At 48.1% G+C, this 24,077-nt stretch overlaps 1 protein-coding gene across 1 annotated transcript in view; it reads left to right on the top strand.

Annotated features, from left to right (window-relative positions):
- Positions 1 to 21,295, top strand: part of EHD4 (EH domain containing 4) — an 86,365-nt gene extending 65,070 nt beyond the window's left edge. The window contains exons 4-6 of the mRNA XM_082835365.1: positions 4,976 to 5,388; positions 13,134 to 13,298; positions 20,701 to 21,295. Of these exons, the coding sequence (XP_082691491.1) occupies positions 4,976 to 5,388; positions 13,134 to 13,298; positions 20,701 to 21,237 (1,115 nt within the window). The 3' untranslated portion in view covers positions 21,238 to 21,295. The remainder of the gene's footprint in view (positions 1 to 4,975; positions 5,389 to 13,133; positions 13,299 to 20,700) is intronic.
- The last annotated feature ends 2,782 nt before the right edge of the window (positions 21,296 to 24,077 follow it).

The raw sequence follows: 24,077 nt of genomic DNA, 5'->3' as shown, positions 1-24,077 counted from the left end.
TGAAGAATGACGAGGATTTGGGCTAGATTTCTAGGTCCTAAGCCAGAGGAGAAGGGCTTGCCAGGGCCTAGGCCCAGCGTGAGCAAAGATGGCAGAGCTTTCATGAATTTTAAAATCCGTCTTCAAATAAGCAGATTTAAACTCTGTTTCCTCAGTTCTGTGCTGTACCATCTAACCACGTATTGGTAACTTTTTAGAATAAAAAGAAACTATTTTAGGGACTTCCCTGGTGGCGCAGTGGTTAAGACTCCATGCTCCTCACGCAGGGGGCCCGGGTTCGATCCCTGCTCAGGGAACTAGATCCCACATGCGTGCCGCAACTAAGAGTTTGCATGTCACAGCTAAGACCCGGTGCAACCAAATAAATAAATTAAAAAAAAAAAAAAAAGAAACTATTTTAAATGTGTTTTGTGTTACCGACCAGCAATAACACAGACACATCTTTGCCATCCCATATGCCTTGGTCTTCATTCTAAGGCAGTGATCCTCAAACTTTACTGGGCATTGCAGTTGTCTGAAGAGCTTATAAAATGCCGGTCACCCTTCTCTACTTTGAAATGAAAGTGCCAGAGGACAAGAAAGCAAACTCTTAAGTTTACTGAAGAGCTGCATGCATAAATATTTCTAATATTATATTTTGAAGTTACTACATAGTTCATTTCCCTTGTGCCTAAAATATAATCTTTTCTATTCAGAATGATGACCAGTCCTCAGTGGAAACCATATATCATGGCAGGCTTCAGTTTCATTCACCATCCTATGCTTACTAAAGCCAGAATAATGTATAAATGTGTTGTAGAGGCTTTGTAAACAACTGTCATTTAACCAAAAATAAAATTAAATCTGTATACGCTAAAAAGTAATAATAAAGTAGAATAAAATGCAAGTCACCAAGCCCAGCCCCAGGGATTCTGAATCCATGGTTCTAGGGAGAGGCTAGGAGTCTAAATTTTAACAAATCCCATACTTGATTCTGATGCAAGACCAGGCTTTGAGAAGCAGTGGTCTCTAGGTCCTTTTGAATAATTTTCCTTCAGCAGGCAAACTAAATAACATATCATTAAACTAGATCCTTTCTTTAAAATCAGCTGGAACAGGCTTCCCTGGGGCCGCAGTGGATAAGAATCTGCCTGCCAATGCAGGGGACACAGGTTCATTCCCTGGTCCGGGAAGATCCCACATGCCGCGGAGCAGCTAAGCCCATGTGCCACAGCTACTGAGCCTGCGCTCTAGAGCCCGCGAGCCACAACTACTGAAGCCCGTGCACCTAGAGCCCATGCTCCGCAGCAACAGAAGCCACCGCAATGAGAAGCCCGCACACTGCAACGAAGAGTAGCCCCCGCTCACCGCAACTAGAGAAAGCCCGCGCACAGCAACGAAGACCCAACACAGCCAAAACTAAATAAATAAATAATTAATTTAAAAAAAAATCAGCTGGAACTTTTTGGTAGACAGATATTTGGTGCCTTTCTTATATCATGAAGGTATAAGAATTGAGAAGACCTATTCAGCCTTAAAATGGAAGGAAATTCTGATACATGCTATAACATGGATGAACCTTGAGGACATTATGTTAAGTGAAATCAACCAGTCACAAAAAGACAAGTACTGTATGATTCCACTTATATGATGTATTTAGGGCTGTCAAATTCATAAAGGCATAAAATAGAATAGTGGTTGCCAGGGGCTGGGGGAGGAGGGGATGGACACATTGTTTGGCGGGTGCAGTTTCAGTTTGGGAAGACGAAAAGCGTTCTGGAGGTGGATGATGGTGATAGTTCCACAACAATATGAATGCACTTAATGCCACTAAACTGTACACCTAAAAATGATAAAATAATAACAACAACTGTATGTGGGGAAAAAATTGAGCAGACCAACCTCTCCTGGCTTTGATAATTCTTTGCTTTCTTCTGAGACACTTGGTGATTTTTTTCACCTTTGATTGTGTTGCCTAATGTGTAACAAGCAATCCTTTTACACCTGCTTGATGACAAACAAAACAGTTCTACTTCCCTATACTACTTAATCTTATTAAGCTTTCAACATTACTTTAAAACAGAAGAATACGGACATGCAGCCATTCCTCCCGAGATGAGTACTGGCTTCACTTATAGTAAACTTACGTCTGGCCGTTCCGTTTCCAGTAACTTTTTATTTCACTGAAGCCTTAGAATGAAGTCTTTTTAAAAATAACTATTAGGAACCCAAATTTGAGTTAAAGTTTAAACACATGAGGTACTATTGAGGCCAACTGCTGAACCCAGGTGGCCCTTGGAGGAGGAGAGACGTGTCTGCATGGCTAGATTTGCACGGTACACGCACATGGGGGAGGTGACAGCTGTTGGAGTGGCAAGTTTCTTTTGGCACTGATTGTAAGAGCATCTAGAGTTTGGAAATATTCAAATGTGGGGATAGATTATTTACCAGTCATGGTCCTTGGTAGCAAACCAAAGAAGCTGATTCTGACTAACTTAAGCAGAAAAGGAATTTTTCAGAAAATCAGGCTGTTCGCAGAATTGATGGGAAAGTTGGAGAGCTGGGCTCAAAAACTAGGTTAGGAAGCTACCATCACTGTCTAAACTCAGCCACCTCTGCCAGAAATAAATTCTCATGTTCCCTGTGTCTTTGCATCATTCCCTCAAGATTCAACACCATCCTCTGGTAGGAGATGATTGTCTGATTCTAGATCACCTACCTGTACCCCAACCTGCTAACGAGTGGGGCAAAAGTCTGTCTGCCATGCCTTCAGCGTCTGTGGCCCCCGAGGGACCCTCCCGCAACCCCCACCGGACAGGAAGGGCGTTCAGCGAAATACAACTCGTGTCCTCTCCAGTGTGCACTCTGGACACAGCCTTTTCTTTCATCTGTTTGTGAACCTTCAGTTACCAAGTGAGAGAGGATTTGGGTCAGAGAGATAAGTCGATCATCCCTATTGGAAAAGTAAACCCACAAGCAGGGCCCTCAGTGGGTGGTTCCGAAATGCCCTCCCGGTGCCCAGGGAACAGCACCATCTTTCATCTGCTGAGGATCTGCTACCTGGGATCTGGGCTCTCTGGCACACAAGTCAGCTTCGAATGACAGAACCTGTGTTACCTTAGGAGGAGGTTTGTTCTAGCCTCAGAGGGACAGAACTCGAGTGGAATCTTGACTCTGTATATCCACATACTACTCTGTGACCCGTTCAATAGGTCTTTGATTTTCCTCTGATCTAAACTGGCTACTGACAGCAATGAAAATTAACTCTGGCCCACGTTCCGGGAACTACCTTTGTCCTCCTTGTCCCCAGTGGAGTCAGGGAGTGATGCAGAGAGAAAGAGAAGTGAAAAGCCTGAGCTGGCAGCGTACGCACATGTGTGATGACATAAAGCCCCGCGTCTGGGGGCTGTGGTTTCCTCTGGAGGAGAGGTTGAGGCTAGGGCTTAGGGAGGGGTGCACAGAGGGCTTCAGCATTTCTGAATGTTTTCTTTCTTTAAATGTGTCTGAATCCAGTTTGCTTGTCCACCTACTCCCCTTACACCTGTTCTTCAATTCATGGAAACTTTAGTCCGCGGACCCCCTTTATTTCTGCCTAATAGCTCATTCTCCTTTAGACACTTTGTCATCTGCCTTAGATGCCTCACCCCCTCCATCCCCAGAGTCAGCCAGAATCCCAGAACTGGTGTAGCTTATTTTTTTCTGTGCTGTAGTATATATCCATAGGCTGTTGAGTGGTGCTTTGTTTTTTTCATTGTAAGTGAATGTTCTCAAACTGTACATGTCCTTTTGAAGCTGACTTTTTACTCACCAATTTGTGAGAGATTTGCCTGTGCTGACAAGTGAAGATCTAGTTCATTCGTACTGCTATGTGGTATTTTGTTGTATAAATAAACTAGACTTCAATTTTCTTAAGTATGTGAAGCAAACAAGACCAAGTGTCAAAATTTCTTAAAGGTACAAGGTGGGTATATCAGCATTCGTCACATTATTCTCTAGACTGTTATATGTGTTTGGAAGTTTTCAGAATCTAAAAAAGAGGCAAGAGCACTTAAGTAGGGTCAGGAAGAATCCCATCTGGGTTCTGATTGGGCTGCACTGAGGCTCTGATTCCAGAGCGAATCAGACTGAGAATAAAAATAAACCTGTGGAACTGGCCCCTCTTGTTTGCTTCTCGTGGGACTTGCCTCCCTGGAGAAATGCCTGAAAATCTTGACCACAAGCGCAGAGGAGTGTTGATTTAGCTGCATGATTTGGAGTGTATTGGTACGTGGCCAAAGTGAACCAAACAGAATTGTCATGGGCCTACTCGTTTTTAGAAAGAAATTGGCGAGAGACCATTTCTCGGAATGGCTGTGAGACACAATTTTTAAAATATTTACAACATACTTAGGATATAAATAGTCCAAATGATAAATATAGGTCACAGTTTTGGCCAGGCCAACCTTTGATCTCCTTAACGCTCTTAAAAACTTAAAGAGAAGGCGATTTCTCTTTTGTGGTACTTCCTGGACACCCCACGGGACTCCAAGCGGCCTCTAGGTTTTCTTCCTTCTCCAGTTCTGGAACTTTCAGAAAGGTGAGACTTTGACAGAAATTAAGAGCTTTTGACCCATGGCCTGCATTTTTACAGAGCCATTGATCAGTTTTGCCATTGAGCCAAAAGACTGTACTAGGTGAAACAAGAGACTCCTGGGGACTAAATGGAATTACACGTATGGAAGTAAGCATTGCCCAGTCAGAGTGACCACGAGCCCCTCTGTATCCCCTATTTCGTCCCATGGAAGGGCTCCCAGGGTCCCCAGCATTGACTCGATGCATCCAGCCCAGAGGGCCCCATGTGAAATGGTTTTCAGGTCGCGAGGCCTCCCCTGCCTCCAGCTTGGAGACGGGGCGCTCTCCTCGGCAGCTGCTGGAGACCCAGGGGGTTCCAAGCCCTCCTGGCAGGCGTGTCCCCCGCAGCAACCACCTGCACTGATGTGCCCTTCCCTCCCCACAGGGTATGACTTCTGCCAGGTCCTGCAGTGGTTTGCTGAGCGGGTGGACAGGATCATCCTGCTCTTCGATGCGCACAAACTGGACATCTCAGACGAGTTCTCGGAGGCCATCAAGGCCTTCCGGGGCCAGGACGACAAGATCCGCGTGGTGCTGAACAAGGCTGACCAAGTGGACACGCAGCAGCTGATGCGCGTCTACGGGGCCCTCATGTGGTCCCTGGGCAAGGTCATCAACACTCCCGAGGTGCTGCGCGTCTACATCGGCTCCTTCTGGGCGCAGCCCCTGCAGAACACTGACAACCGCCGGCTCTTCGAGGCCGAGGCCCAGGACCTGTTCAGAGACATCCAGAGCCTTCCTCAGAAGGCGGCGGTGCGCAAGCTCAATGACCTCATCAAGCGAGCGAGGCTGGCCAAGGTAAGCCGGAGACCCCCCGCGGCAGCCTCTGCAAGGGACCCTCCCCACACTCTCTTCACTTTGCCTCATTCAGTCAGCAGCTGCTCAGCATCCCTGGGCCAGGGCTGGGCAGCCTGGTCTGGGGGAGGAGGGGGTGCAGAACCCCCCCTTACAGAATGGGGAGCTGTGTGTGACTGGGGTGTGGACACTGTGCTCTGAGGAGGGGGCCTCGCCGGGGCGGGATGGGGAGCGGGGAGGGCTCCACAGAGGATGACTTCCGGGCGGGTGACCAGCCGTGCAACCCCTCCTCGTGGCTCGTCATCGCCGCCCTTATGCCAGCATGCTCACAGGGCAGCATCCCTCCTATGTCGAAAGAGACGCCTCCCTGGCGGCCCAGCCCCACCCATAGTCCCTGGTTCTGCTCTTTTCCTCTCTGCTCAGCTGCCCACCCAGTGCGTGCTCATGCCCTCCTCCCATGCGGCCCAGCTAATCTGCAGTCACCTGTGCTCTGTGAGTCACTGCTGTTTGAACTTTTCTTCTCAGTACCATCTGCTTCCTTCTGGAACTACAGCCACTTTTGTTCCAGTTCTGCAAGGCTTGTAAATCCACTGATTTATAGCTCTCCTGACATGATTTCCCTCCCCTGCTCGTCCCGGGTGGCAGGAAGTCCGTTTTTGCCCATTTAGTGACCGCCTACCCCGCAGCGTGTGGTCTTTCTCTCCTCCACCTGATACAGCTGAACTTTATCTTCAGTGTACGTGGTACCCAACGTGATTTTATAACCAAGGCTGGTAAATGACGTCATAGCCTTTGCAGATTTCAAGATCTTTTAAACTATTTTTAAATGCCCATGGCTGTTTTTAATTTACCAGCCGTTGCTGAGGGCCTAGTGACTGAAGACGCAGCTGTCATTAGTCATATAAATAAATAAAGAACAGAGAGCTCACTGGGGGTGCCAAGCACATGGGACTTCGCTGCCATCCTTGAGTGTTGGGCCCTGTGAAGGGGCCAGCATGGCCTGGGTTTAGAGAGGCACAGAATGCTGCTGTGTACTGACGCCGGGAATAATGAAAGCCCTTGTGTAGAGGCGGGGGGCAGGGGCAGGGGGCGGTCAACTTGCTGAGCTTACTTCTAGGAAAAAAGCTTGTCTTTTTTTCCCTAAGAATAGTATCTGGCTTGTTCCTTTTCATAAAGGAAAATGTTTGAAGTACGGATGTTTCCAGCCTGAGCTTCTCAGTGTCAGTGTGTTCCTGGGGCAGCACCACACTGCAAAGGGGGGCAGGAAACAGTCTTGGGCAGAGAAGAAGCCGAACTCAGCACAGTGGCCTTGGCCACTAACCAATGCCATCCACTTTATACACCATCTGCAGTTTTATGTTCCATTTGTGAACTTGTTGCTGAAATGGACAAGGAGTCACCTGAGTTTTTCTCTTGGCAGTGTTTCTATTTCATAAAAATGCTCTTTGGTTTTGATATATTAATCTTCATCTCTCTTGATCCAGTTTTCCTTTGGTAAGCCAACCCTTCCTGAGGGTCTGATCCTGTCAGTAAGTGCACTTGGGCATTCTCTTCATTTCTCACAAAAGGGAACTGAAGCTCAAAAAGGTGACATAACTTGCCCAAGGCTCCCCAGCCTGAAGTTACACAATATGGATTCAAACTCCAGTGGGCCTGACTCCCTGGTCCGGAAGGCATTCACCTGAAATCCAGAGTGGACAACATCTGGTTGCTCCTTATTATGCCCTTGCATTCTGCATTAATCTGTCATTCTGTTTATTCTATAAAATTATCCATCCACGTAAACCCTACAAAGTTTAGAGGTTTGTCGAGCTGTCATTTTGCAAGCATGCAAAGGATAAGTTTTCAGATGTCACCTGAGAGGTGACAGATCTGAGTTGGGGTATGGAGTGTGTCTATTTATAGACCACCAGAATTAGGTAGAATTTGTGGCTCATCCAGAAATAAAGCCAGAAATGCGTTGTTAATGTCCTGCCAGGTTCTACAGTAGTCAAACTTGAGGTATCATAAAGATGACATTTATTTATTTATTTATTTATTTATTTATTTATTTATTTATTTATGGCTGTGTTGGGTCTTCGTTGCTGTGCGCGGGCTTTCTCTAGTTGCAGCGAGTGGGGGCTACTCATGGTTGCGGTGCACAGGCTTTTTATTGCAGTGGCTTCTCTTGTTGCAGAGCACGGGCTCTAGGCACTCAGGCTTCAGTAGTTGTGGCACGAGGGCTCTAGAGCTCAGGCTCAGAAGTTGTGGCGCACAGGCTTAATTGCTCCACTGCATGTGGGATCTTTCCAGACCAGGGCTCGAACCCGTGTCCCCTGCATTGGCAGGCGGATTCTTAACCACTGCACCACCAAGGAAGCCCAAGATGACATTTTAATAATATGAAAAATGGCACTCTTACTAAAGATCTCTTGAAACTTAATGATTTCCCTGCTTTTTCTATTTATATTTTTTTCCCAACTCTCTGTTTCAAGGAACAGGAAACCTTTAGAGTGGGTTTTTTGGTTAGCCCCAAAGATTGTATCTTATGATATCAGTAGACATCCTTCTTTGAAGGATGTCACAATCTAAGATGCTAGTCAAGTTTCATTTCATGATTTTGTAGAGTAACCTATTTGGGGAAAGCCCAAAATAAGTTTAGAAAATAAGAATTTAGTTTTATTCAGCTATAATTAAAATAGCCAAGTTAAAGAAATAAGGTTCAAACTCCAAATCATAGTAGTTTATGGGATAAATGCACAAAGGTAAATAGCAAGGCAAGTTTACTGTAGGACCCCACCCTTTATAAGCACGCTGCCCAAGGATAGGAAAGGTTCCCACCCACTTGGAAACCTTCATTCAGTAAAAAAATGAGTCAACATTTGAGGAAGGAACAACTAAAACTGAGAAAGAAAAGGAGGGGTCATTGATTTGGGGGGTTTACTATAGTTCTGTGCAATTTAGTTTCGTCTTCAAAGCGTGTTTTCCTCTTAGTCACGTGTAGCGTGCAGGGGCAGCTTTCTGGTCTGTCTGCACCGCCTATTCCTTCTGGGGAGAAGTTAGACTTTTTGAAATTCACCACGTGGACCCAGGCTAAGTTATGTAAAAATCATTCTGCAGTGGCTGATGACTATCCCTTTGATGCTTAGTCCTCCAGGGGGCGTTTAAAAATAGCTCAGTTGGCAGCCCCAAGCTACTGGGGGTGTGTCAGTACTTGTGTCCACCCAGGAGAGCCTGTCTCTTTGATGGCCACCATCAGATGACTGGGTAGGCCCCCTCACATGCCCTTTAAGGCTCTTCAGAATCATATGTGCTGTTGGTGCCAGCTTTGATTTCAACAGAATAACAAACCTCCAAGTGGGAGCCAATCAGCTGCATCTTGAAGCCTCACACTCTTACCACCCCATGGGTTCATCTTCTGGGTCTTTAGTTTAGGAACTGAAATTTTTGTATCATAGTAAACCCAATTTTAAAATGTGCTGACCCCCAGGGACTTCCCTGGTTGCGCAGTGGTTAAGAATCTGCCTGCCAGTGCAGGGGACACAGGTTCAATCCCTGGTCCAGGAAGATGCCACATGCCACGGAACAACTAAGCCCATGTGCCACAACTACTGAGCCTGTGCTCTAGAGCCCGTGAGCCACAACTACTGAGCCTGCGTGCCACAACTACTGAAGCCCACGCACCTAGAGCCCGTGCTCTGCAACAAGAGAAGCCCCCACTCACCACAACTAGAGAAAGCCTGCACACAGCAACAAAGACCCAACACAGCCATAAATAAGTAAATAAATAAAAGTAAATTTATATATATATAAAATGTGCTGATCCCCAGAGGTTAAATGTTCTCTGCACGTTTCCAGCTGGGCCTGCAAAGATGCAGATCTCCATCAGGTCATATTAAACCTGGGCAACTCTAAGGTTGCCCAGTGCAGAACAATGTATCCCAGCCTGACTTCCCCCACATGTCTCCCCAGTATCCAAATTCCATGGGCATTTCCATTCCTATTGTCCATGAGCACCTCAAGCTTCCAGCACTTGCTGCTGGGGGTTGCCCACAGTGGAAATTGCCACAGTTGCTCCAAGCCCACAGTGGAAATTCCCAGTATTACTCTGTGTACATGCTTGTCAGCCTTGGAGATACAAACACTTGTCATGGACGCAGTTAATGAGATTGTGTCAGAGTGTAGATGTGAACTATAAATCCCTGTTCGTTTAAAGGGGAGTACATCTTTTTCTGCTCATTGAGTTATTAGCCCAGAAAAAAATTGACATTTTGAGCCATTTGACTTACCCTTGGTCATCACCATTTGATGAGTTGGGGCTTTTCTAGTTTTATATAAGGGAAAGAGTGAATTGAACAAGACAACAATGTTCAAACGTTCCCCAGGGTTCATTGTCATTCACTTGTGAATTAAGAACTTGGAAGCCAAATTCATCATGTTCTATTTAAATATATAGAGTTTATTCATTATTCAGTAAGGACTAAATAGCCACAAGCCTCCTCTGGCGTTACTACCCCGCCAGCTATAGGTCTTTGGCCATTAGTCAATAACAACATTTCTAGTCCCCTTTCTAGAGGACAAAGTACATTCAAATCTGTGCCCTCTCTCGATTCTCATAACCACAGCCCTGTGAGGTGAGGGCTGTAATCCCCAGGTTGGGGGTGAGCAAGCCGAGGCTAGGGAGGAGACAGCTTGCGCAGGGTTGCTCAGCGAGCGCGTGGGCAGCGGTGGCAGCGCCTGGCCCGGCCTTCAAACACGCAGTCCCATCCTGCCCACCTCCTCTTTCTCCCCATCTTCTCCTTCCTATTCCTCTTCCTCTCAATTAATTTTCCCTTATTATAAAGAACAAAAGATCAGACTGTTACTACCTCCTTCCCTGGACCATCGCAGGATCTGGCCCCAGGGCCTGCGTTTGTTTGGAGACACATCTTTGACACATAAAGGCAGACACGAGCTTTTCAAGTTGACTGGGGATTTCAGCCACCCAGGCTGTCCCTTGTTTACCGAGAGTCCTTAGAAAATCACAAGGCACCGTCCCGCTAGAAGATTGCAGTCTTTCCCACATTCTGCGTGGTGTTCGCAGTGTGTGTGCCATAACGTATCCATTTTTTATGCATGGGGAGAGAAGAGTACATGACCTTTCCAAAGCTTCCCTGTGAGTTAGGAACGATCAGAAGCCAAACCTCAACGTTGTTCCGTAGGACATAGTTCACTCTGAATTCCAGACTTCAGCAGCTTCAGTACGATTTTTAATTCATACCCACAAAAAGCAGTTAATTCTATAAGATAGGGAATGAGGCAGTAAGATAGTTAAATGCTACTGCCAGCTTGGCATCTCCTAACTAGTTGCGTGACCTTGAGTAAGTCATATGAACTTCCTGGAACCAGGAATTCAATCAGATATAGGGAGCCCCTTCCAGATGTAATACTCTGTGATTCTAAGGATTATAATTTACCTTGTAACTTGATAAGCTTCTTAAAGGCAGGGCCCATGCATAGAATCTGACCCTGGGTTATTGTCTTAGGATGCCCAGGGAAGGGCAGGAGGGGGAGGCCATGCAGAGGCAGTACAACAGGGGACTTCCACGAAACAGGCCAGTAGTTGAGGCTGAGAGCAGCCTGCAGCATGAGCAGGTCACCTGAGGGTCATGACTCAGGTAGAGCCAGGCAGGTGGGAGGAGGAGGGAGTTGAGACCTGGCACAGGAACTGCCCCAGTTACGTCAGGGCCCTGGAGGCCTGGCGTCAAAGGTTGGCCCATTATCCAGCAGCCTCAGTCATCAGCGGTGAGCACCATGAGGGCAGGGATGAGGGAGCTGGTGCCAGGCGATGGGTGGAGGGCTGTGGCAGGGGCACATCACCTGCAGCCCAGCCCAGGGAAAGCAGGCCCCTGGGGACCAGGCGGTGTTCAAGAGCAGGGTGCCATTCCCAGGGGAGCTAGGGGCTGGGTAGGGAGTCAGCCTTACCTGCACAGGGGCCTGGCAGTTCCCAGGTACCACACTGATAGGTGGGGAGGGGACTTGGGGAGCTCTGCAGGGACCTGGCAGCTGCCCCAGGCCTGGGCTCTGGGAAGGGGTCTTGGAAAGACGCCCTCGTGGATGGGAAGCTGAGCAGGTAGTGGGACTTCCTGCTTCAGCTGGGATGGGCTCCAGAGCAGGGCAGGCCAGAGCACGGAAGAGAGAGGGGTCCACAGGCCCAGTCCAGAGGATCCAGGAGGGCCGAGGCCAAGGAAATGATGCAAGGACAGCTGGTGATAGTTGGTTCTCCCCGATGGAATATGGCGGTCCCGCCAAGGCCTTCGGACCTACACGGGGCCGTCCCCAGCCTCATCCAAACCAAGCCAGGCATTCACTAACCAAGACAAGGAAATGACCAGTCTTACTAGTTCTACCACTTATTCATCATATCCTCAGGAATGCAGTTAAAAGCCCGTCGTTCTAAATTCCCAAACCTTGGATTTCTCTGGTTATCTTAAAGAATCGTGTAAACATTTTAAGCTGTTTTAATTTGAAAAGTAAATAAGTTTACTATTCACTTTGTTATAAAGCAGAAACTAACACACCATTGTAAAGGAATTATACTCCAATAAAGATGTTTCCAAATAAATAAATAAATAAATAAATAAGTTTACTAGCGACAGGAAGATTTAGAAGCATCTCTCCCAATCTATACTTGTAGCAATAGTCAGGCAGCTCAGTGTGTGCTTATGTTAAAATGACCATAATGTAGATGGAGAAGTTAGCGTTGTCTGGTCCGAGCCTGTCAGCATTTGCATTATGCACTTAGTTTAGAGTTCAAATCTTAGCAAAATGTTTTTGGCTGTGCCCAGTGTATGTCCATACACAGAGGCCCTCAGCTGAGCCATGGGATGTTTCTGCTTACCCCCTTTATTCAATTTCCATTCTTCCACAAGATTATAGTAGACCTCTGCTTTCTTTAATAGGATTTTCCATAGCTACACAGTCATTTTCTTTTTGTAATCACTGCCCTGTTTTTCATCTTTTCTTATTTTAGTTATTTTCTTGACTTCTAAATTACTCTGTAGAACTCTAGGTATACAAAGAGAACTTTTTTTTTAAACATCTTTATTGGAGTATAATTGCTTTACAATGTTTTGTTAGTTTCTGCTGTACAAAGAGAACTTTTGTAATGAGTGTTTCTTAATATCCTAAAGTTGGAAATCAGTAGAAGGGTGGAAATGTTAGGGAAGGAAGTGACGAAAGCCAACTAGAGCCCTCCCAGCAGGATTCACCACGCTTCGGGTAACAGTGCCAGGCCTGCTAGCCCTGGGTGACCAACGTTTCTGGGGCTCCCCCCTCATGTACCAGGGGTCCCTCTCTCAGACGGAGCTTCTGCTGTCTGGCCTGGCCCTAGGCAGCTGGTCTTGTGCAGAAATGACTTCAGTGATCTCGGGGCCTAAACTGTCTACGGGGAGGTTATGGGTGTTCTCATCTCACTGTTCACCGGGCACAGATTTCCATGCAGATCAGCCATTTCCATCTGCCTCCAGCTTCATTTGCTGGTGCTTGCATGCACTGGCCCTGGTGAAACTTTCTCTTAGGTCTTCTGAGGTTAAGCACCAGAACCAAGGTCTTTCCCACTCGGGTGCCCCCATACCTTCCCCCCTGGTCCTTGCCCTCCTTCTGTCCTGAGCACCATGACTTTGTGGGGATGCCTGTTATGTGCTGTGATGCGTGTAAGATGCCATCTTGTTTGTCCTTCTCTGGTGCACTTCTAAATGGCCCGTCCTCACTGACATATACCCCTTCAGGTACATGCCTACATCATCAGCCACCTGAAGAAGGAGATGCCAAGTGTATTTGGAAAAGAAAACAAGAAGAGAGAGCTTATCAGCAGGTTGCCAGAAATCTACATTCAGCTGCAGCGAGAATACCAGATTTCTGCAGGGGACTTCCCCGAGGTCAAGGCAATGCAGGTACAGAGGGCCCATCACAAAGTCACCAGTGGGGATGGAGGGGCACTGCCAGCTTGTCCGGCTGGTTGCTGGGTACACATTTGGGTTTCATGGTTTAGAATGGAGGAGAACACGGTAAATCCGTCTTCCTAGTAATACATGATAATAGGCTCCTGTGAATAAAGCAGAAATTGCTTGCTTCCTGAAACATTTAAACAAAAAGGGAGACATTTCGAGAAGTAAATTAAGCTCACCTGAAAAAAGTCCTATGAACAGCTCCCTTAGGCTGTGTTCAGGGCTGTTTTGGCACAGAAGTGACACCTGTTTTTTAGAATCCCAGAACTTTAAGGGAATTAGAGCTGAGAGTGACCTTGGAGGTCACTTCCAGGGGCCTCCAGAAGCCGGCCGTCCCCCGCGCTACCCTGCACTGTGGGATTACGCGCTTGGGCAGCGTCGCTGCTGCGGGCTCAGTCAGAGGCCGTGGCGGGCTGTGGCCACGGCGGGAGTTCACCAGACACAGCAGGCTGTGCTCACTGAAGAGTTTGCTTAAAGGCCAGCTTCGGGCAGCCTTTGGCCTAATTTCAGAATCTCCCTGACATGTGTCTGGGCAGCCCCAGGTGACCCCGAGTGGGTGCTGCCACCCTGGCCTGACCCGTGTGTCCACCTCCCCGCCATGGTGTTAGGTGACCTTGATTTTGACACTGACCATGCCCTCCCGAGCGAGGCCGCCTCACCTGGCTCCTCAGAGAGCCTGACTGACCATCTCCTTGTCCGGTGCAAGGACCCATCTGCCCTGGAGGTCACAGCCCTCTGGAAAGCAGGCAACACAACTCAGATGCCTGCAGCCACCAGCCAGAAGTAACTCAAACAAGTGAGGCCGGCGGGCCACGCCAAAGGAAACTGGGGTGCCCCCTCCGACCACCTCTTGTTTTCTCACATTTGGTAGAGATGTGGGTCCTGAGAAACAAGTCCCTACTGGGAGGAAAACAATTCTGTAAGTGCAGTGAGTGAGGACTTGCAGGGCACACGGTGGGAGCAGATTGGGGAGCGTGTGCCCTTCCCCGCTCAGTGGGGAGGCCCCATCTTGCCCAGTGGTTGCTGCCCCGTGGGAGTGCAGGCCTGGATATTTCATGAGAAGCCAGAGATCTGGATTTGTATGTAAAGTACCCTGGTTTTCAAATTTTGGCTCAGAATTTCAAAGAATCTACATGGGCCAAAGAGAGCGTACAGCACACTGGCTGCACCCTGGAGACTCTGGGCCTGTGAGCTGCCAGCCTGCCTGGGGTGGGGATGGGGGTCGGTTTGCGGGGGAGGGTCAGGGAGGAGGAAGCACAGGTGCAGAGGCAAGATCAGGCCGCAGGAGGGGAAGCATCGATCCCAAGGGGTTTGTTAATGTAAACTCTCTGTATATAACGTACACACTGAAATAGGAGTGGGTTACACTTACTGCTGTGATGCCTGGGATCAGGGTGAATGCATCTGGTATATACGATCTAGTCCAATATGATTTAGTGGGCTTAAAAAAATACATAGGGGCTTCCCTGGTGGCGCAGTGGTTGAGAGTCCGCCTGCCGATGCAGGGGACGTAGGTTTGTGCCCCGGTCCGGGAAGATCCCACATGCCACGGAGTGGCTGGGCCTGTGAGCCATGGCCACTGAGTCTGCGCGTCTGGAGCCTGTGCTCCCGCAACGGGAGAGGCCACAACAGTGAGAGGCCCACGTACCGCAAAAAAAAAAAAAAAAAAAAAAAAATACATAGAAACACTTTTTTTTTTAGAAGTAAAGTTGATATTCCTGTACTCAGAGGATAAATTGGATTTTTTTCTGGTCCTAAGATGGCTAATTTGAGGGCTCCTGGGGCCTCTTCCTGAGCAGGTTCTGCTTTCGCACCCTTGGGTTATGCCCTGTACCCCATGACCAAACTGAAGGACAGCTGTTTCCTGGCATCCTTCAGATACTTTGGAAGGGAAATTGGTTTCCTGACTGAAATGAAAGCTGTGAGTAAATACACAGTGCTCACGATGGCCTGATGGGACGTCTGTGGCTCACTGGCCTCCTGAGGCTCCCTTGATGCCCGACCCACAAGGTGCGGCTCCCGAGACCTGAAGTCTCCCTGACAGGCCTCCCCTGCCCGTCTCCAGGGAGCTCCCGAACGGAGGGAGCAAACTCTGTGACCAGAGCTACTCCTGACCATGCTAGCCTGGGCCTGGCCGGTCAGAGGGCATCCAGGCCTCTCAGAGCTGGTCACAGGGGCAGTCCCTCACCCCAGGTCTCGGGAGCAGCCTTGGCCCATGTAGCCGGGCAATACAGGGAGGGCCTGAACCTTCACTGAGACCCTGTGGTTAGGCGCCGCACCAGGCACCTTGGCCCCTTCATTGGACTCCTGGGTGCCCTGGGACTGGGAGCAGGGGTCCTACCTGCCGGGTGCCTACCATCCACACAGTCCTCCCATCATCTGTGTTCATTTGTGCGTTCACCTAAGAATAGTAATTAAGTCTACTATGGCCAGGCGCTGTTCTAGGCCCCTGGAATAAATCATTGAACAAACAGCAAAAATAAAAATCCTTGCCCCTACAGAGGTCCATTCTGGGTTACAGTTTTGCTGCTATGACTGTAACTGGCAGTGACGTTTTGGCAGCAAAGCCCCTTGTTGGGACTTGTGCTCCTTGTTACAACATAAGTGTCTCTGTGCTTTGGTATAATTCATTTACTCAGTGTCTTATTTAGTGTCTCCCATAGAAGGCTGTAATTCCATGAAGCCAGTGACCCATGTCCTGTTCTCGGCCATATCCCCAGCCCCTGGGGTGTAGCAGGTACTCAGTGAATACGTGTTGAGTAGGTTAATTAATAAGTTAGTGTATGTTTATATCGTAGCAGGCTCTAGGGTAATGAGTTTCTCAGACCCTGACCTAGGCCTGACTCCCACAGGGATTATAGACCAGTGGTTTCTGGAGCAAACCCCTGGAAGCTGGGTGAGGATTCTTCCTTGGGAAGCCAGCCAGGCCCTGATCATACCACCCCAGTCCTTTCAGGGAATCCCCAGGGAGCAAGGCAGGCCTGGAGCCCAGAGGGTGTGCTTACTACTTCAAGCTAGTTTGCTGTCACCCAGGAAGCTCTGGGGGTTCCTGGTGTGGGTCAAGGCCTCCACATCCCTGAGTCTGTTGAGCATCTGACATCTTCCCCAACACAGGCATTCAGCCTTACTGTGTCTGGGACAGCGGCAGGGGCAGAAGCTTGGAGATGACTTGATTATGATCTTTGCACACCCCAGGATCTCACGGAGAGCTCACCAGGGCCGGCTTTAAGTCTCTGTTCTCCAAGCTGGTCAAGGTGACTCTTGACCGTAGCAAAGAGCCAATTGTATTTTGCAGGCTTTTGCCCAGGGCCTGTGTCAGCCCTACACCCATTGGGGAGGGAATCTGCTTTGCTGCGCTGACGTGTCCGTGCTGCAGAATGAGGGAACACTAGCAAGGCCACCTTGATTGCTGATGCAGTTGTCCTCCTTGGAGAACTGGGACACAGACCTACTAGAGAATGGACTTGAGGATATGGGGAGGGGGAAGGGTAAGCTGTGACAAAGTGAGAGAGAGGCATGGACATACATACACTACCAAACATAAGGTAGATAGCTAGTGGGAAGCAGCCGCATAGCACAGGGAGATAAGCTCCGTGCTTTGTGACCACCTAGAGGGGTGGGATAGGGAGGGTGGGAGGGAGGGAGATGCAAGAGGGAAGAGATATGGGATATATGTATATGTATAACTGATTCACTTTGCTATAAAGCAGAAACTAGCACACCATTGTAAAGCAATTATACTCCAATAAAGATGTTAAAAAATAATAAAATCTTAAAATTAAAAAAAAAAACATTTCAACAGCAGAGGGCGGCAGAGCCATCCCCATCTGCTCAGACCATCCAAGTGGATTCAAAAACAGCTTCTGGTACAGGCTGGGAGTGAGCAGGCAAGGGAGAACCCAGAAGAGGCTAGGCTGGGATTGACCTTTGTCTCTTGTGGGGGAATTCCAGGATCCCGCGCTTGGCGGCTTTGATGCATACAATTGTCTGATGGGTAGCTCTTTAAATTCTCCAGTGTGTGTTCATCCCAGTAAAAAGCTTTGGAGCCACCCTGGTGGAGGACAGGGATGGTGTGGTTTAACTTGGACCCCACCCCCCTGGCCAGGGCTGGGCAGGCGGGTACCACAGGGATGAGAGTGTAGGGCTTACTTCATGCGTGCCCTCTGGGGTGGGAACGGCTGCTGCCGCTGCTTCCTGTCCACCCCTGCCAATATGTGGCCATTTCCCCTGGCTAGTTTTCCAGAGGTTTGCAGTCTGAATCCATGTCGCCTGCAGGCGGGTGGAAAGTTTGGGTGGGCACCGCCCTCATTTGTCCACTTAGCCGGACACAGAGGCTCTGTGTGTGCCCAGAGCTCAGGCTCATTCATGAGGAAATAGGGTAGGTGTTCATGCACCCAGGGGAATCCAGACTTGTTTACCCCAGCAGCACTGGGATTTTTGTGTGGGCTGCCTGCTCTCCTCCTCCTAGGCTTTCTCTTCTCAGTTCCCTTGGCTGACCGAGGTGCCGGCAGCGGGACCCCAAAGTGTTAGCAGCATTGTTTGGTGCTGATGTTGGGATGATGTGCAGGTGACTGTGGTCTGTCAGTGAGGATGGAGGACATGAAAACTGGAATGTACCTTAGAAACCAGGCCTGTGCTACCCCACCACTCTGAGCTGAGCTCAGGCTGAGTGCTAGGTGGCAGCCCAGGCCAGCCTGCTTTGACAGTCACAGAGTTGGCTACTGAGAAGAGTGTTGGGGGCACGTTTCCAAGATATGTCAGGCTGTTTTGCTTTCCGCTCTGTCCTCTCCACCGTCTAAAGCTCAGGGCTCCACTTCAGAATAACAGCCTAGAATGTCTGCCCTGCCAGCACACCCTAGAGACCACAATTTTGATTCTCCATTGGAAACGACCTAAACTTCCAATTACATGGACAGGGTAAATGAGGAAAGGCCCAGCTATACAGGTCAATATCACGTAGCTATTGAAAATAAGTTTATCTATTTTATATATATTAATGTGTATCTGTTAATCCCATTCTCCTAATTTATCCCTCTCCCTTCTTCCCCTTTGGTAATCATAAGTTTGTTTTCTGTATCTTGAGTCTGTTTCTGTTTTGCAAATAAGTTCATTTGTATTATTTTTTAGGTTCCACATATAAGTGATATCATATGGTATTTGTCTTTCTCTGTCTGACTTACTTCATTTAGTATAATAATCTCGAGGTCCATCCATGTTGCTGCAAATAGCAATATTTCATTCCTTTCTATGGCTGAGTAACAGGTTTTTACCATATAGCACAGGGAACTATATCATATCTTGTAATAACCTAAAATGGAAAAGAAACTGAAAAAGTATATGTATATATACACCATTGTAAAGCAATTATACTCCAATAAAGATGTTTAAAAATAAAAGTATATGTATATATAAAACCAAATCACTTTATATTTATATAAAACTGAATCAATGTGCTGTATACCTGAAACTAACACAATATTGTAAATCAGCCATACTTCAATTTAAAAATTAAGTCAAATTAAAAAAAAATTTTAAAGGTTGTATAAAAATTGATATCATGGAAAGCTGTGACATATTATTTCTTTAAAATGCAGGTTGTTAAATAGTGTGGTCTTATTTCAGTTAAAGAGTGTGTGTGTGTTTGTAAAAATGGCTATAAACGTATGCCCAAAAATGTTAGCAAAAGTCATTGCTGGGTGATGGTATTATAAGTGATTTAAGATTCTTATTTTTGTTTACCAGTTTTTTCCCCAATTTTTTACAATGAAAGTGTAATATTTATGGTAGCACAAAGCTTTGTTTTTTCTTAACTCCCTGTCCCATTGCTTCTGTCCAGAACAGTCAGGTCTGAGGGGAATGTGAAAGCTCTTTCTCTTGAGAGCCTCCCTGTCTCATCTCCAGAAAACTGCACACCTGGCTGGCCCCTCTCTGGCCCTCTAGGATTGTCCAAACAGACATACTTCACGTAGAGTCCATATAAAAACTGCCATACCTGGAATTCTCTGCGTTTGTTTGGCAAAACTGCTATTAAGACATTTTCACTAGATCTTTGAGGCCCCTTATACAGTTGCCTAAGTGACTTCCACAGTTCAGGGCCAGAGAAGGTTTGTCTTTCTTGTGATGAACAGGTGGTTTCTCCCCGCCGGCTCCCCAGCCAGGGCAGCTGAGGAGTGTAGCTTTTCTCAGCCTTCATTATCTGATGTGATGATTCCCCTCCTCTTCCTTTCAATTACTTGGCTTTTCCCTTTGTTCATGACTTTCTTCTATTTCATGTTATCATTGTTTCACTGTAAACTAAGTCAAGCCGTTTTTGAAATATAAGCTCCCTGAAGGCAGAGACTGTGGCTTTTCATATTTATATCCCAGAACAGGGCCTGGCACATAACAAATGGTCAGTAAATGTTGGATGGATGGATGGATGGATGGATGGATGGATGGATGGATGGTTGGATGGAAGGAAGGGTAACCAAGGCAGGAAGGACTATTTCTACAGAGCCATCCACAGAGCCTCTGTGGCATCTACAGTTGGCTCCCATCCTGGCCAGGCAATTGCCGCGTCCCCTAGGGCCATCTGCAAACCCTGTGCTCTGTCTGCTCCTCCCAGCTGTCCTGGGAGATGCAGCCGAGACCTGCCCTGACCATGCTAGTACTACTCATCTCTACTGGCTGCATTTATACTTGCCCTTCCCATCCCTACTCCTCTCTCTCTTTCCAATTTCAATTTGTACCTATTTGTACCCTAAACTACATTTTTTTAACTGATCAACGTCGTCTTTAAATAATCATTTTACCTAAATTAGTTCTACTGACAGCTCTGTCGCAGCTTCATGTTACAGCACAAAGAGGCTAGTCGAGCGGCAGGAGGCATGGGCTATTGTCTTGACTCCGCCAGGACACCCCTTGTGCTCTCTGTGAAATGGGGTTATTAATACCTGCTCTTCCTGACTCCCAGCATTGTTGTGAAAATCAACTGAAGTATGTAAGGTAGGTAAAATACTTTAAAAGATAAAATAGTAGATCTCTAGAGTGCTTTTTTAAAAAAAGACAGGGGGAAAGGAATTTTGTCTCAAAGCCCTAGGGGATCACCATCCCTCATGCCACTGCCAGCCCAGATTAGCTACCGTAGGAAAATGTTGCATCCCATGCATCTTGTCTCTTGTTCCAAAAGCCACTCCTGTGTCTGGTGGGTTCGGATGTGGGGACCCCACCCAAGAGAGAGAGAGCTCTGGACAGCCCAGAGCATGGGCTGCCTGCTTTAAGGGAGCATTTGTCCCCTCCAGCCATCCCTCTCCTCATTTGCTTCCTGCAGGGAGGATGTTAACCAAATCTGTGGCTTCTCCTTTTCCAGGAACAGCTTGAGAGCTATGACTTCACCAAATTCCACTCGCTGAAGCCCAAGCTGATCGAGGCCGTGGACAACATGCTGAGCAGCAAGATCTCGTCCCTGATGAGCCTCATCAGCCAGGAGGAGACGAGCATGCCCACGCAGCTGGTGCAGGGCGGGGCCTTCGACGGCACCGCCGAGGGCCCCTTCAACCAGGGCTACGGGGAGGGCGCCAAGGAGGGTGCCGATGAGGAGGAGTGGGTTGTGGCCAAAGACAAGCCTGTCTACGATGAGCTCTTCTACACCCTGTCGCCCGTCAACGGCAAGATATCGGGCGTCAACGCCAAGAAGGAGATGGTGACCTCCAAGCTGCCCAACAGCGTCCTGGGCAAGATCTGGAAGCTGGCCGACTGTGACTGCGACGGCATGCTGGACGAGGAGGAATTCGCACTGGCCAAGCACCTCATCAAGATCAAGCTCGATGGCTATGAGCTGCCCAACAGCCTGCCCCCGCACCTCGTGCCACCCTCCCACAGGAAATCCTTGCCGAACGCCGACTGAGGGGCAAGCCGCACACAGCGAGGGCGGTGTGGGGCTAGAATTGGGGGGCCTGGGCCAGAGGCCCCCACTGCCACTGACTCACTGAGCGACCCTGGGCGAGACACTGCCCTCTCTGTGCCTCGGTTTCCCCATCTGTAGAAAGGGGAGGGCAGACACTGGACACTAGATGAGATCCTTTCACCTTAAAATTCCCAGGGTTTCTACTAAAATGTTGGGGGGACGGGGTGGATACAGGGATGGAAGCGTTGAGAAGAAAGGAAAATCGTCCAAGGAGTCCTCCAAAGCCTAGAGAAGCCCAGATGTGGAATCCCAGGATCCAGGGCGTGTCAGCTGGGGGCTCTGCTGGGCTTCACTGGACTGTCCATCATTTTGAACCTGGCTGTCCCTCAGAGAGCACCGGGAAGCAGCAAAGACCAGCTTATTTATTTTGTCTCTTGCTCTATTTGGAGTGAAAAAAAAACAGCTGAGAAGGTTTCTGTTCTCTCCAAACTGTCTACCACAGAGTAGACTGCTGCCCCAGCTTTGAGAGGAGGATGCACCATTTCTGCGTGTCCCCGTCCCTTCTGTAGGCCCGCAGAGCCCGCGGCCAGGCCGCAGGGAGCATCCATCCCAGCGCCTGCTGGCCGGCCCTCCCAGGGCTCCCCCAACCTTGCGGCCTTCCCAGCAAAGTTGTATTTGGTTAGAAATTTGGAACTCACAACCTTTATTAACCCCTGGCAAGAGTTCTAGTATTCATTTCAAGTCACGTTGAAATCTGAAGATTAGCTTTACTTGTCTGGCAACAGGTTGTAGCAAAGTTTATCATACTTAAACTAGAGTAAGAAAAGCGGTGGTTCTCCCCAGTCTTCAGTTAGCGTGGTTACACGTCCCCAAGGCTCCTTGGTCAATGGCAGGATTTAAATCCAGAAAAAACATGAATTGGTGCGTGCAGTGTCCTGGCCCTGTGGCCACAGAGGGGACGGGGGGCCAGCCCAAGGTCAGTCTACTAGCGTTAGACACTATTTTTATAAAAAATAGGCATTTTTATTATGACTAGTTTTTTAAATATAGTTTCTATATAAAGGATAAAGGCCTTTATACAGAAACAAGATGCAATCTTTCATATAAAGCCTTTTCTTCAAAAGACTGTGTGGTTCATACCATGAATGCCTCACGAGGTAGGATCTGGGCCCTTACCTGTACATCAGTTCCTGATGTTCCCTCCCTGGGTGCCCTGGGTGAACCTCTCTGGACCACTTGCCCAAATGCCTGTGTCCAGTGGAGGTCACCCTCCCAACTGTGTGGGCTCCAGCTGGGGGATGCGGGTGCCTTTCACCATTATTTATGCAATAAGAGAGACATGATATTTCATCACTATTGTGATGGCTGCATAGCCTGGGACCCTGCCGGCACCAAAAATGAATGAAATCCAAACAGTCACACCTAAGTCTCCCAAAACACTCGTTTTTTTTTTTGTTTGTTTGTTTCTGGTGTCACTTGTGACATCAGGGGCAGAACAGCAGACTTAAGAAAATGTTTACTTTAGAGAAGCATTTATCCAGATGTCAGCCCTCACACTCCCTAGCTTACTTTCTACATAATTTAGTTTTAAGAGAAGTAAATACATAACATGGTTTTAGTCTTAGTGAGTACTTTTAAATTAATTAGACACATAGAAAAGAGACATTTGTAATTCCAGTAGATAGTTCTGTGAATGCACGAGGACCACACAGGTGTGTAAGCACAGTGGATCCAGCAGAGGGCAAGATTGAGAGAGGAGAGAGTTCACTTGTCGAAAGGTATAGAGATGCCAAGGTTAGATTATTTCTATTCACAATCATCTTGCTTCTTTAACTCAGCTCAGTTGTCATATATAAAGATAAATATATACACGTATGTCACAAGAGTATGTATTTTGGCCACTTGTTAATGTGTATATATGTACATGTGGCAAGTTTTGTCTATATATGGATGTAGAGGAATACTGTTTCAGAGGAGCCGCAGAGGAGGTTTCTGGTTCTACGTGGATGGAAGCACCTCATGGGTGATCCCCACCCCACCCCCATGACCTCTGGTGGGAGGACATCTGGCAGCTGAATGCTGAGAAAAAAGGAAGAAAAAGGAAGTCACATGTCCATTTTTCTCAATATCTTCTCTTAAAACCTGAAGTCACCCATCATAAATAGTTGATTGGAAAGAAAAACACTGAAAGACATTAGGGATGGCGGCCAAGCAAGGACCCATATCGTCCCAGGACCCGCACAGAGTTCCTCGAGTCTGTGTCCAAAACACCCGTTATCCCCTGACCCCATGCAGCAGGGCCGGGAACATGGAGCCCTTGGGATCTGGGCACCTGGACCGACCGTATTGTCCTCCCCGCACCACCCCACTGTCCAAGTACCGCCTCTGCAGAGTGCTCACGGATGGGGCAGGGGGCGTGGAAGTAGGTAAACTCCAGAACTCTGAAACTATCTTCATGCTCTCCATGATTTCACAGAAGAAAACCTAAGAATCTTGAGTCTGTTTACTGTACAGCACACGGTATCGCACAACACAAACTTCTGCAGTCTTGAGTTTAGGGGGAAAAAATGAAAACTTCTGCCTACTCCTCCCGAAGTCGACTTCCAAACTGTGAGCCTGCTGGTGAGGCCCTCCTGAGCCCGTCTGTACAGAAGCGTTGCACTGAGACCTGCCGAGATCCCCCAGCTCTGCGGCCACACGCTGATGTCCAACCCGCTTGGCATCCTACTTGGATTCTTTCCTCGTCACACACACTTGGATGACCCAGGTTGGGGCTGCTCTTCTGTGGGAAGGGCCAGGCATTCAGTTGGCTTTCACTTCTCCAGGGCTGGAGTGGCTTC

The sequence above is a fragment of the Leucopleurus acutus genome (assembly GCF_964270905.1).
Source record: "Leucopleurus acutus genome assembly, chromosome: 1".
NCBI classification, from domain to species: domain Eukaryota; kingdom Metazoa; phylum Chordata; class Mammalia; order Artiodactyla; family Delphinidae; genus Leucopleurus; species Leucopleurus acutus.
The sequence above is the reverse complement of the archived record's forward strand: the minus strand, read 5'-3'. Positions and strand labels throughout refer to the sequence as shown.